Source organism: Ochotona curzoniae, unplaced genomic scaffold, assembly GCF_017591425.1.
Source record: "Ochotona curzoniae isolate NIBS_2020 unplaced genomic scaffold, NIBS_Ocur_1.0 patch229, whole genome shotgun sequence".
Taxonomy (NCBI): domain Eukaryota; kingdom Metazoa; phylum Chordata; class Mammalia; order Lagomorpha; family Ochotonidae; genus Ochotona; species Ochotona curzoniae.
This window is the reverse complement of record NW_024466783.1, coordinates 44,617-59,578: the sequence shown is the minus strand read 5'-3', so window position 1 is coordinate 59,578 and position 14,962 is coordinate 44,617. Positions and strand designations below refer to the sequence as shown.

At 42.8% G+C, this 14,962-nt stretch overlaps 1 protein-coding gene across 4 annotated transcripts in view; it reads right to left on the bottom strand.

The window, feature by feature from the left end:
* The window catches only part of LOC121166785 (cullin-1), a 62,979-nt gene that overhangs the window by 13,154 nt on the left and 34,863 nt on the right, over positions 1 to 14,962 (bottom strand). For all 4 annotated transcript variants that reach the window (XM_040996066.1, XM_040996067.1, XM_040996064.1 and 1 more), the window contains 7 exons: positions 13,659 to 13,833; positions 12,716 to 12,883; positions 10,626 to 10,676; positions 10,335 to 10,425; positions 9,549 to 9,712; positions 4,751 to 4,913; positions 3,638 to 3,768 (listed from right to left, as the gene is read on the bottom strand). In XM_040996066.1, coding sequence (XP_040852000.1) covers positions 3,638 to 3,768; positions 4,751 to 4,913; positions 9,549 to 9,712; positions 10,335 to 10,425; positions 10,626 to 10,676; positions 12,716 to 12,883; positions 13,659 to 13,833 — 943 coding nt within the window. The remainder of the gene's footprint in view (positions 1 to 3,637; positions 3,769 to 4,750; positions 4,914 to 9,548; positions 9,713 to 10,334; positions 10,426 to 10,625; positions 10,677 to 12,715; positions 12,884 to 13,658; positions 13,834 to 14,962) is intronic.

The window sequence follows — 14,962 nt, the reverse complement described above, 5'->3', positions numbered from 1 at the left end:
TTACCAACACGGCTCATCACTCGTATCCCCAGGACCGATTAACAAATATTTACAAGTCTGTGCTATTTGAAAACTTTCCTAAATTTTATTTTGGTATTTTGTTATAAGCTGGTACTAAAGAAAACTAAAATCCCCCAATGGCCAGTGTCGTACTGATTTGTAAGAGTTCTGTGGACGATTCCAGCCCCATTTAGGACGCCGTCTTTCGGACAAGCACTGGAAAGCACTGGAACGCCAAGAAAAATTCTGAGTTGCCAGCTGATCCTACTTCCCTCTGTCGACTAGGAAAATTCACTGGCAAACGTGTGATTTACTTCCGACCAGCGTTAGGGTGCACTGCGACCATGTGCCTGCTAACTTGGCGTTGGCCTTGTGTTTCTTACGCTTACTTTGCTCATGATGTATTTATCCTGGGGGAGGGTCTTCGACGAGTTCATCGAAAAGGATTATTATGAAAAAATGATGCATGGATTGCAAAGATTTTTTTTAAAAAAAAAGATTTAGTCTCATTGTAAAGTCAGATATACACAGAGGAACAGAGACAGAGGGGAAGATCTTCTGTCTGTTGAATCACTCCCCAAGTGACCGCAACGGTTGGAGCTGAGCTGAGCTGACTGATCCGAAGCCAGGAGCCTCTTTCGGGTCTCCCACGCGGGTGCAGGGTTCCAAGGCTTTGGGCCGTCCTCGACTGCTTTCCCAGGCCACAAGTGGGACCCCTGGGATTAGAACTGGCATCCATATGGGATCCTTGTGTGTGCAAGGCAAGGACTTTCAGCCACTAGGCTACTGTGCTAGGGCCTCAAAGATTTTTTTTTTTAAATTTCATTTATTCACAAACTTTTTGCATACCCCTGGAGTTGTAGGTATAATGTAATCAGCCTGTGATTGGGCAGAATGAAGAATATAATTAAAATACAGCAATATTGAAGCGTTCCACAAGGGTACTGTGCTCAATGCAGGACACAAGGTTTTAAAAAACAGTATTTGATTTTTTTAACTTAGAAAAAAATCACACCTTCAGTTTTTATTTTAAGATCATTTTCGGGGCCCAGCGTGATGGCTCAATTGGCTAATCCTACCCCAGCAAGTGTTGGGATCCCATATCAGTGCCAGTCCATGTTCTGGCGCTCCACCTCCCATCCAGCTCCCTGCTTGTGCCCTGGGAAGAGGGAAGCCCCAAAGCTTCAGGACCCTGCACTCATGCGGGATACCAGGAAGACGCTCCTGGCTCCAGCTTCAGATCAGAGCAGCTCTGGCTGTTGGAGCCATTTGGGGAGTGACTAGCAGATGGAAGATCTTTTTCTCCGTTTTTCCTTCTCACTGCAAATTTGCCTTTTAAATTAAATATTTCTTTGAGCAATTTTTTTCATTTTAATAGAAAGGCAGATGGAATGAAGACAGAGAAATCTTCTGTCTTCTTGCTCACCACAAGCATGGACCAGGCCAGAGCTGGGAGCCCAGAGCTCAGCCTTGTTCCTTGTTAGCAGGGACCCGAGTACTGAGCCAATGCCTGCAGCCTCCCAGGACACACCGCAGCAGGAAGCAGGACTGGAAGCAGGAGAGACGGCCTGAACCAGGCACTCTGCTACACAACGTGGGCATCCTAAACGGTGCCTTCTCAACCGCTGTGCCAACAACCACTGACCAAGGAAGGCTTTCTCCGACAGATGGCATCTGAACTAGTTTTCAAAGATAACTAAGTGTTTAAGTCAGAAAGAAGGTCAAAGAAGCACTTCTACAGAGCAGTCAGGGCTCAGAGAGATACACAGCTAGGGAGCCTGGAAAGAGGTGGCCAGGCCAAAATGAAACATGGGGTAACTTGCTAGTAAACAATTACTGATCCTGTTGCTGTCCAGCTCTGAGCCAGGTTTAAATCCTACGCTGGCCTAGCTGGGTACCCTTTCCCAAGTTACCGCATCAGCAACACTCTCACGCGTCCTTGGTCACAGCACTGGGGTGTCAGCACTGTGGACCTCAAACCAAGATTGCCAGAACTCCAAACACACTGAGACCTGCGGAGCAGGGTGCAACGCCAACACTGTGCAGCCTGCAAACCCCTGTTCTCCAAGTTCTCCATGGAGAGCCAGGACCTGCATTCCCAGTGCGGTGGCTGGCAAGGGTGTCTGCAGGGCACGAAGGGCACGCGGAGCAGTGCATGTGTGGAGGGCTTCACCAAGAAGGACGGCCACTTTTGATTCAGTACAGAAAGGCCATCACAAGGGGAATTCCCCTGCAGCCAGTTACTCAGGCACAGCCTTTACTGCTCACATTAGCATTTAAGTATGAAAAAAAAATCCTAAGGACAAAAATCAAAGTTTCTAAAGTACGCAGCATGAAGATACTACTGGAATCATACCATGAATACACAATCTCTAGAAATTTCCATCTAGGCCACTTGGCAGTAAAGCTAGTTTTCCACTGGATTAATGGTGTGATTACAATTATGGAAGGACTAGATGAATGAAAACCTTGGGGGAGGCCCCCTCCAGGGATCGATCTTAGCAGAGGACACCGTCAGGGCACCATGAAGCACTTCAGTCCACAGCAAACACACGAGTGACACAGAACGCCAAGGACCTGGTGCTGGAGCAGTGCGGCATCCCCTATGGCTGCCGGTTCAAGACCTGAACGCTCCACTTATGATCTAGCTCCCTGTTGGTATACCTGGGGAGGCAGTGGAGGCCTGCACTCATGTGGGAGACCTTGAAGAAGCTGCTGGCTTCCAACTGGTTCACCTCTGGCCACTGTGACTATTTTGGGAGTGAACCAGTGGATAGAAGATTTCTTTCTATGTACTCTGCCTTTCAAATAAAGCGATAAATCTAAAAAAAAAATTGTACTGTCATCTATGGCATTAAGATGCTAATTGTACATATCTCAGATATAAGGATTCAACTCGATCAGGCAAAAATTTACAAACATTAAAAATTAGGTTGTCAAAGTAATATATAATTATAATCATAAAATTATTATTATCCTTGTGCTAATGCAAGACCTTATTTTGAGCCAGTGGTCTCTAGAAAGGATGACATTATAATGTATCTTTTGTATTTAGCATATATGATTAACAAGTATTTCCTAATTATTGTGTAGCTGCACTTGTTCAATTTTTATTCCTTCTTACAGCAAATATTTTAGTTTCTATCGTATGCCAGTTACATACTGGGTACACCTGTTCCTCCTTGAGCTTCTTCAAGTTCTTGGCATCCCCATCATTGGGAATGGAGACAGTGAGCAGGCAGCGCACAGGAAGGGCTGTGCAGAAGCACAGAGCGCTAAGGCGGCAGCGCAAACTGCCCTCCGAAAGCTTGCGGCAAGCGGCCCAGCGAAACATGAAGAGCATCTGATGTAGAAAAACCACTTTTCTTAATCAGAAATATTTTTATGAGTTCAGTATAAAACCTGTTCTTATGGAAATAATCAAAATCTTCTCTCTTCCCGTGTAAGAACACAATAATTATGAAATGATTTTAAACAGCACCTGAAATAATTCATGGAAGCATTTGCTAAAGATGTCTGAGAACTCTGCTTCAAGTCTCAACCAAGGTATGCGAGACTTGGGGTGGAAATCCGGATTGGCAGACTTCCGTCTGCTGGGAGGTTAGATACAGCTGACTTCCAACGAAGGGCTACTTACATTCAGAGCTGCTTCTCCACACTTTTCAATTGCTGCAAGACCCTGATTATGGATGTGTGTCTCCAACAGCTTTTTCAGTTCTCCTAGGCCATCCTGGATTCTTGAGACAAGGTTGTACATGCGCCCCAGATCTGGAAGAAGAAGGTAGCACTGAGGCACAATGCACTGAGACACACTGCACAGCACTGAGACACACTGCTGACACACACTGCGCAGCACTGACACACACTGCTGACACACACTGCGCAGCACTGACACACACTGCGCAGCACTGAGACACACTGCACAGCACTGAGACACACTGCTGACACACACTGCGCAGCACTGACACACACTGCGCAGCACTGACACACACTGCTGACACACACTGCGCAGCACTGAGACACACTCCACTCATTGTGTGCTCTATTCAGGAGACACTCTTATACAAAATAACCAGTAGTTTAGCACTTACGACTCCATACAATTTTAACACAATGTTTTCTATTTGGTATACACATGCTCAATGAAGTCATGTTGTTGCCAAGTCTACTTTTTCCTTAGGATAAGATGCCATTAACATAGTAGAGAAGTTTTCTGTATGAAACCATAGTAATAATACTTTGTAAAATTCAAGATCAAGGTATCATTTGTATTTGACCCACAGAAGGCATTCAAATATCTGTATAAACATGATTTACATGGGTACACTAAAAAGTCCTCTAAATTCCTCATTAAACATATGTATAGCCTATGTTCAATTTCTGAGGACCATAGACAAAAAAATTCCCAAATCTGAACTTGCATCCTTTAAACGAGCTCTGGATGTGTCCCAGTAAAACATGCTGCTAAGGAAGGCACAAAATAACCTCAGAGAACTTTCAAAGGGAGACCACCCAAGGTCAAAGTAAGAGGTAGAATTTCCTAATGTTCAAGTGTGTGGGACAAGCTGCAGAGGCATCCCGGAAGTCCTCCCCAGAAGTGTGACACAGGAAAAGTGCACCCGGACATGCCTAAGCACAGCAGCTTTGTAATGCGCTGTATCAATACTGCCCTTTGTAATACTGTCATCTCGGGGCAGAATCTCAAAGCTGCAGGTAAGACTGCCTCCCTTCACAACTCGTAACGGCTCACCTTCATTTTTGTCGGCATCCAGTAAATTCTGAAATTCTGTGTGGAAGATCTCCAGGTGTTTCTCGATGAGGACCTGTTCACATTTCCGGGCTAACTCATCCTGCGTGCTCTCATGCAGGTAGACCTGGACCCTGCGCTGCTCCTCCAGCAGACGCGCCTCCGCCTGCGGACAGGGAACCTGAGTGAGCGCTTCAGCTGTGAGAGATGGCAAACTCAATTCACAGGCCTGCTCTGATAAGATTCAGAAGAAGAGGAGAACGCCCTTTGGTCTTAGGGTAAAAGTCAATCATATTTAAACAACCACCGATGTGTCCTACAAAATGTACTTCTGTTTAAGGCCACATGTTTTTACATCAACTTCTTCCTTCAGGTAAGTGACAGTTCACCTCTGACAGTTGGAGAAACCCGGGCACAGGCACACACTCAGCAGCTCTGCACTGTATAAAAGCTACTTTAAGAGCCACACGAGCACACTCTCTGAATGGCCACCCACAAACAATCATGACCAACTAGACCTCAGCTTCTCTAATTACTGACTGGGCATGGCCCCCCCGGAATCTGCCAGTTACCAATGTGCCGAACTTCTTAAACTTCTTCCAGGAAGAAAGGAAAAAGTATTAGGCAACTGAAAAGAGCAGTGATATTTTTTTTATAGAATCTAGCACCAGAAATATGTGTCATACACAATATTACCAAAGCACCACTAAATTACCAAAGGAAGAAATTTCATTGATTACCTCAAGCTATTCTAATGATCTAAATTATAAAGTCTTTTAATTATAAAAGACTTTAGCATTTCCCAAAGTGATTTTCATATTTGGTATAATTTGCAGAAATCTTGAAATGCAGGAGGTATTATTAACAATAGCCAATTATTTAAATCACAGACATTAGCATCATATTACATGGCCTAAATTGTGAAAAACACACTTGAAAAATATTGATAGTATATATTAAAAAATCAATACACTTTATACATGGTGATCTCCAACACATCAGGAAATCTACCCAAATAAAAACAGGTCAAAGGAATAGACAATTTGCAAATAAAAAGTTTAAAGTTATTAAATTTTCAAGATAATAATTTTGTTAATGAAATACCACTTCCTCTAAAATATACACATTGTATCAATACAACAGATCACCAGGGAGCAGGCTGCAAAAAACCTACAGCATTATTCCAATCCAAGTTGCACACGTATTCAGTAAAGGTGTCCCAGGGTTGTGAACACATTGCTTGCATTTTCCAAAAAGCCTATAACTAATACATAATTTTCCTTTTCTGATTACAAAGTTATTTTAAAACAACAGAAGACTGTAAGGGTAGGTGTAACAGCTCAACTGCAAGTGCCAGTATCGCATATGGGTGCTGGCTTGTGCCTGGCAGCTCCGCTTCCCATCCAGCTCCCTGCCTGTGGCCTGGGAAAGCAGTCGAGGACGGCCCAAAGCCTTGGGACCCTGCACCTGCGTGGGAGACGTGTCAGCAGCTCGTGGCTCCAGCTCAGCTCAGCTCCGGCTACTGCAACTATTTGGAAGATCTTCCTGTGTCTCTGTAGATCCTGCTTCCCAATCAAAATAAATAAAATCTTGTAATAAAAAAAAGAGAGACTCTATAGTTTTAACTTGGAAGTCCTAGATTATTAGAAATGTGCTGCCCCATTCTGCTGTTTCATGAAGAATGAAACCCAGAACATGGAGATCAAACAGCACCACCTGTTTCCTGGAAGAGCACAAGCACTCTGGCTAGCACAGCACACCGCAGCCCTCTCCAGCTCAAGGCTGGTGTTTGCTTTCCCTGCTGATTCCTTCTGCACCAGCTTCCCACCTCTTACGCAACAAACAGCAGCTGGGCAAACGCATCCAGGGGATTCCAGACATGTTCAGGTCGAGGCGCAGCAGCGTGTCTTACTGCTAAGGGAGCCACAGTTTAGGAACTAAGTGTCACTAGGTTGTTGAAGCACAGTCATTTTCATTCTTGGTGGCTTTCAAGCCACACAAAGTCGTTGTACACATAAATTTTTTTTTAACATATTTGTATTTATTTGAATAAAAGAATAACAGCGACCACAGCCAATCTTGCATCTGCTGGTTCATTGCCCAGATGCCCACAACAGCTGCACCTGGACCTGTCTGGGGAGTGAACCCACAGCTGGGAGCTTGTTTCGGCTCTTTGCCTCCCAGATAAATAAAATTTAAAAAATTAAAAATTTTAAAGAGTAGAATCCTTAAACAATCACACAAGGTTTTAATAGTTTGGCTTGGTTTCAATCATGCCAGGCAGTTAGATATTACAAAAATACTACCATGGCTTAGGTTTATTTGCTAATCAAAGACATTCTTTCAAATACAAGCCATTTCCAGTCAAATGCTCCTGAGCTCAGAGGAGAGCGTCCTGAGGCCGCCAGGCAATCCACGTGTCTAGCCCGAACTGACAGCTCAAAGCGGAATACTTCTTGCAAATCAACAGTTCAATATCGTTCATGAGATGTTTAACTCTCCTTCCTGCTGGAATGCTTGTTTTAACGTAGGTGTTACTTCTTCCTTAACGCTTCCTCCGTGGGCCATGCAGTTTTGCATCTAGTCAGTCACCCACTGGAGCTTCATTCAGTGAGAGGAGTATACCCCAAATATGCCTTACTAGATGCTATTCTGTGTACTTTTCATACACACAGAATTAAAAATCTCATTTAAAATCATTTTAAAATTAAAGCTTACTTAATTTCCATTATTATTTCCTTATTGTTATTTACACTAGAAAATTATAGAAGAGAAAGGCTTAGATCATTTCCCCTTAGGAAACGGTGGAGTATGGATTTAAAATTCAGATTCATGTCCCATTTGGAGACAAAAGTGAATAGTACAGAATTGCATGATCGAATTCTCACTTATGTTTATAGACTTTCAGAATGCGATGGAAGGCATGTCTGCTATGATCCAAGCAGAGCTGAATCTAACTTTTAACTTCTAGAAAAAAATACCTTTGTGGGAAATCAGTGCTCAGGCAGGGCTCAGGACGGACGGGACGGGAACGCAGCTTCTCCAGCTGCCTCTGCTTTCAGGCCCGACTTTAAACACCAATTTGTGTGCTGATGTTGTGTCCCGTCCAACTGGTGTCCTTGCACCACAGTGCTACACCCTTCACCAGGATGAATCACTAACTCGACCACAATTCACACACGAGTCCCAGAGGAACAGGTCTGCTCCACTACTCCTGACAACAGGTTCCGCTTTAAAAGCAGGTGGTTCAAAGGGATCACCACATAGCAGCCATGAACAAGAGACGGACTCACTGTCTGACTGTGAAAGCAAGTAACAGCAATGCTAACATTCAAAACACATTATATTTCAAAAGCTCATCTATCAGGCAGCTCTTTGAAATCCAGATCAGCATAAATTAGTTGAACTCCAAAATACACATATACAGAAAGAACTATGAGTATTTCAGGTATAATACTTCCGAGGCACTCCATTAGTTTCTTAGCTTTTGATAGTAAATTTGTTGTTGTTGAGGACTTTCAACTGCAACAATTCTATCTGCCCTCCCCTTTTCCACACATGCAGAATTCTACAAACAAGCTGCGCAGGGCTTTGTCTGGCAGAGGCACAGCTGCTGTTCCCCTCACTTCCTCTCTCATTATACAGGTGTGACTGTGCAGCCCGCTCACTCGCCAAGTGCACAGGGATTAAAGGGCAAGATCCAGAACTCACCAGAAACCCAGCACATCTACGCGAGGCTCCACAGGCCACAGCACGGAGGCCAAAGTACACCTGCTACCTTCTTTCTTCCCTCTTACATGCACACAAAGCTATACTGGCACCTGACCACACGCCCTCATTCTCACAATGCTAGGTCTGCTTTTGCTCCATGGTGGAAAGAGAGACCGCTGGGCCAGACACTGAAATATTATTACCCAGCATTTGGCACAAAAGTTGCTGACTCCTGATGCGAATCCTTCCTCAGAGCCCAAGCCCAAGATTCCTGTATTTCTAAGAAAATGCAGAATATATCCACCAAAACTTGGTAACACCACTTGATACAGAAAAGGATTCCCCATGGTTCTCCCCCAGGATGAGTCCGGTCCTGCTGCATCAGAAGGACCTGACTTTACAGATTCTTAGCGAGGCATTTAGAAGCAAACCAAAACTGAAGAATTTGCAAATCAGGTATTTATTTATTTAGATCTTAATTTTTATTGGAAAGTCAGAACAGAGGAGAGACAGTGAGAAAGATCTGTCAGATGATGCACTCCCCAAGTAAGCACAACGGCCTACCTGAAGCCAGGAGCCAGGAACTTCTGCACCCATATGGGTGCAGAATCCCAAGGCTTTGGGCCGTCCTTGACTGCTTTCCCAAGCCACAAGCAGGGAGCTGGATGGGAAGTGGAGCTGCTGGGATTAGAACCGGCGTCCATATGGGATCCCGGGCGTGCAAGGCGAGGACCTTAACCACTGCGCCATTGTGCCGGGCCCAAAGATACTTATTTTTTAAAACATTCTCATAAAGATGATGAGAATCAGACAATCATTACACAGTAGATTCACATTCTAGGAAAAATAGTTCAAAAATGCAAGTCACGTGGTTCTTAGAACAAACAGCAACAACTCCCGGGCACAGCTACCAAAGGAATTTCTAAAGTTTCCTGGAGAGTCCGAAGCAGTAGTTACAGCCGCTGAAGACATGCCAGCACAATGTCCAACAGATGACTTGGGTGAAGCAAAGTGCTAAAAGCAGTAACTTACTCGAATGACAAGGGCAGTCTTAATTTAAGTCGATTGTAAGTACTACACGTAAGCTTACCTTTTTCATATACTCAGTAACTGGGTTCTGTTGCAAGAATTCTGTACTCTCTCTGGTATAAAATCTCTCTGTGTCAGCCAAAAATTGAGATTCAAAGGATTCTTTATACACCGTTAACGTAGGACCCTTGGCAAATGCGTCATCTTCATTTAGCCCCAATTCCACTAGAATTAAATATGAACTATATTTCAATTATTCTATTTTAAAAATATATTTAACAGAATATACCTATATATAATACTAAGTTAAAGTTAAGACTTAAATATAAATGTGAAATGACAGGGCACAAAGTAATTATTATTTACTAATACTAAAGCACATTATCTCATATTATATCCAGGACATACAAAATTAATTCTGACCCATAGTCATGCATGTTCCATTTGGAAAAATTTGTATTTCCAAAAGCAACAAAAATTTCTAACTTAAATTTCCAAAGAAATACCATGCTAGCCAAGATTTTTAAACACCGTATTCCCTTTTTCCCTCTCATTTTTCAAGCTGACAGGTTTATCATGCAATTCGATAACACTGTGCCACATTGAACAGCCAGGAGTTTGTGATGAAACCAGAAAAGAAAAATTCAAGCATCTATCTCATTAGACTTTCTCTAAGACAAAAGGATCAAACAGTTTTTAAGAGGGTAAAATCAAATCAAACATCACTGACTAGGAATTATGAGCACCCCTGCTGATGCTAACACTTCTCTTGATAAGTACTTCAAAATCCGGCCTAGCACGGCTGTGTCTGTCATTTGATACAAAAACCCCAATGAACTGGATTTACCGTAGGACTGTACAACTCCACTGATCAGTCTGGTGTTGATGGTTTCACCATTTCTTTCCTTTTCAATTAATTTTAAGACAGCATTTGTTACCTGTAGAAAAAATATAGGAAAACTATTAGACGTATGAGTTACAGAGTTTAATATCTGGTATGGCATATCTGCTTCAACACTCAGTGATTAAACAGTCTGAGATGAGATGTACCCTCCAGGGGATGAAGGCCCAGCAACGCTCACGGAAGCGCCCACAGCAAGGGGTCCCACCAGGAAACACACAGCCCCCCAGCAGGTACCTGTTTATTCAATGGCCTGAAAAGACAATCTCTCCAAGTCACCAACGCAAGCTGGATGGGGAGAAAAGAAAAGTGTAAAATGTCTATACTTGTGTCACATTTCCACAAGACTTCTGAAGTTACAGCAAATATATACATGGATATAAGATTTTACCAAAATATTCAAATGATAACTTGGCAAACATTTATTTACCATAATGAAACCAGACCACTCTAAGAATGGACACTTAACAGTTTAAAGGGAATTTGGCATTTAGGGAGAACATTCACATCAGTTTAAATAACAGTGGATTCAACCTACAAATATGCTTTCTGGGTCAGATAATTTTAACATTTGACCTAACAGAATGAAGATAATTCCATTTATCATCATGGCTTCCTAATACTCTCTAAAATATATTATACACTAAAAACCTACTAAGCTCTATCCTGACTGTGGTGATGATAAACAGGTAAACCTACAAGCACACCCTTTAAACTCTAGATGCTTCCGCTGGACGCAGGTCATGTGCACGAACTGAGAGCCCCACCTTCCCTGCACTTACATCTACCACGTGCTGCACGCAGGAGACTCATTTGTAATGAGAATATATAAAGATGATACGGTTTATTCTATGTGTTTTTTCTAAACTTCCCACAGGAGTCACGTTAGCAAATTAATATAAAATGGTTTCTGAAAAGAGGAATATTAGAATGTACAGATGAGTACTCTGTTGAGATCATTCAGTTAAATTCAACTTTGTTTACATAAAAACATAGTGCTGACTAGCTCTTTAAATATATCAGCCTTATTTTTTTGCCAAATTCAAACTGATACACAGCTCAATTTTTTGAGGTTTATATTTACATTGTGTTTATTGAAAAGATTATATGCAAATTTAATCATAAAAAACTTCAGAGTAGTATTTTGGCTAAAAATTACAGGAATATGAAAGTTAAAAAAAAAGAAAAAATAATCTGAAAGCAATATTAAGAAAACAATGCAGTAACAGTGTGAGAACACACACTCAGTGCTAATAACAGGGTTAGGATGCACGGCTCTTTAAAGTGAACTAAAGAAACTTAAGAAAGATGACTATACTGCAGAGCTCCTATGCTGAAAATGGTGAGGCTCAAGAAAGACTCTGTATATGGCAAGAAGCCAGTCCACCATGGGTGCACGTATCGAAGCAACACTTGCATATGATAAACATACACACGCACAATTTTGCCAATTAAAAAATTAAAATATCAATGAGGGAAGTACAAAAACCTCATGAAAAAAGAGAACTCTAGGAAGTTTAAAATGGTATAACGATTAAGGGGGCTTTTGGTTCATCAGCTGCCAGTCTCGGTGCCTGCTTCGATCCTGGCATCCTGGCAGCTCACTCCAGAGGCAGCAGGTGACAGCCAAGCCCTCCGCTCCCTGCTATCCATGTGGGAGATCTGATTGACTGCCAGGCGCTGGGCGGTGGCTTGGCCCAGCCCTGCCTAGTGTGCGCTTCTGGGAGTCAATCAGTGGATGGGAGATCTTGTTCTCTGCCCGCTGCCTTTCACGTAAAATGAAAGTAAGTTTTCAAAACCTTTATGGGCTGGCACTGGGCCTCTGCTTCTGACCCAGTTCCCAGCTAGCAAAAGGCCCAAGTACTGGGGCCTGTCACTCCTGGGGGAGACCTGAATATGTAAGTCTAGTCCCCTTGCGTCCACCTGGCCTAGCCCTAGCCACTGGCTGCAGCCATCTGAGGGGTGAACCAGCATACAGAAGATCCGTTCCTCCCTGCCCAATCCACTGTAACTCCAAATAAACACACCCTAAAAAAAACCCTTCACAAGTATATAGCAAAATGCCAGTAGGAAGCAGTGCAGGTCTGTCACAGACCTTGGGCTTTTTAACAATAAAAATTAGTCATAATTCTGAGCTGCATTGTATTCCTTCTAATTACATTTGTCAAGAGTTGAGCAATAAAATATTGCTGTTGTGCCAACATTCTTGAATACAGAGATAAGTTCACCTACTACTCCAAAAACAGCTTAGTATTTGCCTCCATCCCCTTATTGAAAGGAGAAGTAGCTTAAGGAAATATACAAGCAAAGGTTAAAGAAAACCTTACTGAATAGATTTCATATATTCCTTTTCGTCCTTCATCACATTCGCGGCGAACCCAATGTCTATTGAGGTAGGCACAAATTCCATTCAACACTTTGCTTGAAAATCGATAATCTTCCCACTGCTGAGTGTAGAATTTCAGGACACTCTCATCCATCAAATCTTCTCCATCCTAGAAACAAGTGAACTCAAACTTTAAGACAACTAAGTGGACATGTAACAAAGATGAAAGTGAAAATACACTGATAGCTTTAAAAAACATTGATGCATGCTGCTAAATTATTCTGCACAAAACACGCTAATACCCATTCTCACAAGAATACAGCACAACTTCTTGCAAACGACAGAGCCGCTCGTCCGCCTTGTGGCTGGACGTGAGCAGCACAGTACCTCTGCGACAGCATGAAGACTGAGCAAGGAAAGGGCAGACGACGGGAAAGGCCCCACTACTGCCCAAGCATCGCCCGACGCACGGAGCGCTGCTCCAAGGGATGTGGGTGGCCGCAGTGAGACCCAATCTGGCCACTGGACAATTTCATAGCAGTTTTGAAAAATGTATTCCCAAAGTATAAATAACCTTTTAATTATTTATGTCATTTGCTAGAGAATATCATTATTTGGGTCAAAATAAAGCACAAGTAATTTTGAATATACAATTATGTGCTTTTAGTGAAAAAGCTCATCAACCTCTAACAAATACAAAACCGCTAAATCATTTAAGGACAGTACTACAACGGTATTAAGACTTATCAAAACCTCCTAATGCAACAAATTAAAACAGAATATGGTTATGAAGGTTCCATCTTCATTTCAGTAAAAAGGCTAGGCAAGACATGTTACCACCTAAACCAAATTAACAACCAGTGAAAGGGTTAGCATTTAGGTTAAAACCATTTCCATTTTTTTTTTTGCATGCTACTTGCTCAATCAGATGTAAAATATCTTACCTTAAGAAGATTTGTCAAGTAGTTCTTCAAAAATTCCTTAAGTCGTTTGTATAATTCCAAGCCAACAAACTGAGCTCCACCAGGCGTCTGCCCCTTTTTGGACTTGGAAGGTGGGACCCCAGCCCCCCGGGCTTGGTTGGACTGGTGTACGCTAGTGCAGTAGTTATAAACATGACTTGGAGGAAAGTCAAGGAAACTGCATCGTAGATATTGACAGCAACGACTGTGAACACATCTGCTTACAGTATCTACACGCCCAAAATATCAGCCGAAGCCTATTGAGAAACTGGAGTGGAAAAAGAGCCCACTCAAATGATCAGTAAACTGACAGGCAAATGCCCCATTTGCAAAGCTGCACAAGGCCGAGGGGGGAAGAACAGTGGAATGTTCCAGAATACTGCCACAAAATCATCATCATCATCCTCGAGACCTTTTAGATGATCTACCACGACTGACCTTGTGGAGAAAGTGCTGAGTGTGTCAGACTGCACGGAAAGAACTGGCAAGGGAGGTCAAACATGGGCTTGCAGATGCAAAGGGAAAAGCAACTACAGTACTGAGGAAAACAAAGGGAACTGAACTGTTCTCATGTTTGGTTACGAATAATGTTCCCAATAAGTGCACATTATAAGCTCCAGGCTCCTGGCTTGGGATCAGCTCAGCTCCAGCCATTGTGGTCACTTGGGGGGTGAATCAGTGGACAAAAGATCTTCCTCTCTGTAAATCTGCCTTTCCAATAAAAACAAATGAATCTTAAAAAAATAAATTGTCCCCCAATTGTTGTGCCCCAATGTTTAGTTTTCAACCTTTATGTTTCTGTTTTGGTGTGCCTATGGGAAGCTACCACAGCAAATTTATTCAGTTGCCGGGGAGAGTCCAACAGCTGGAGAGTTTGGCTTTACACTGCTCCGTGGGTTGGTTCCTGAGTGCCTCCTGGAGTCACCCTGTCCCCTTACGGAGATGGAAGCCAGCGCACCGCACTTCTTGCAGACACTGAGGCCAGATGTTCCCCGCTCCCGCAAGGGCATGCCACACTCCGGGGTGCGCACTGTGCCCTGAGTCAGTGCTTGCACATTCCTGGTCACCGACTCTCCATGTACCAGCGCTTCTACAGTATACGTTTCCGACTTTCATATTCTCGTACCTAGATTCAAGTCAAACATTTTTTTATCACTTCATCTTCATTCAAACTTCCTAGTTTTTCTTGATCTACCATCTGGTTAAGTAAGTTTCTTTCAGCTGTGCTAAATTGTAGTTAATTTTAATGACTTAATTTTATATTCATAGCATCTTTGAAAAACATC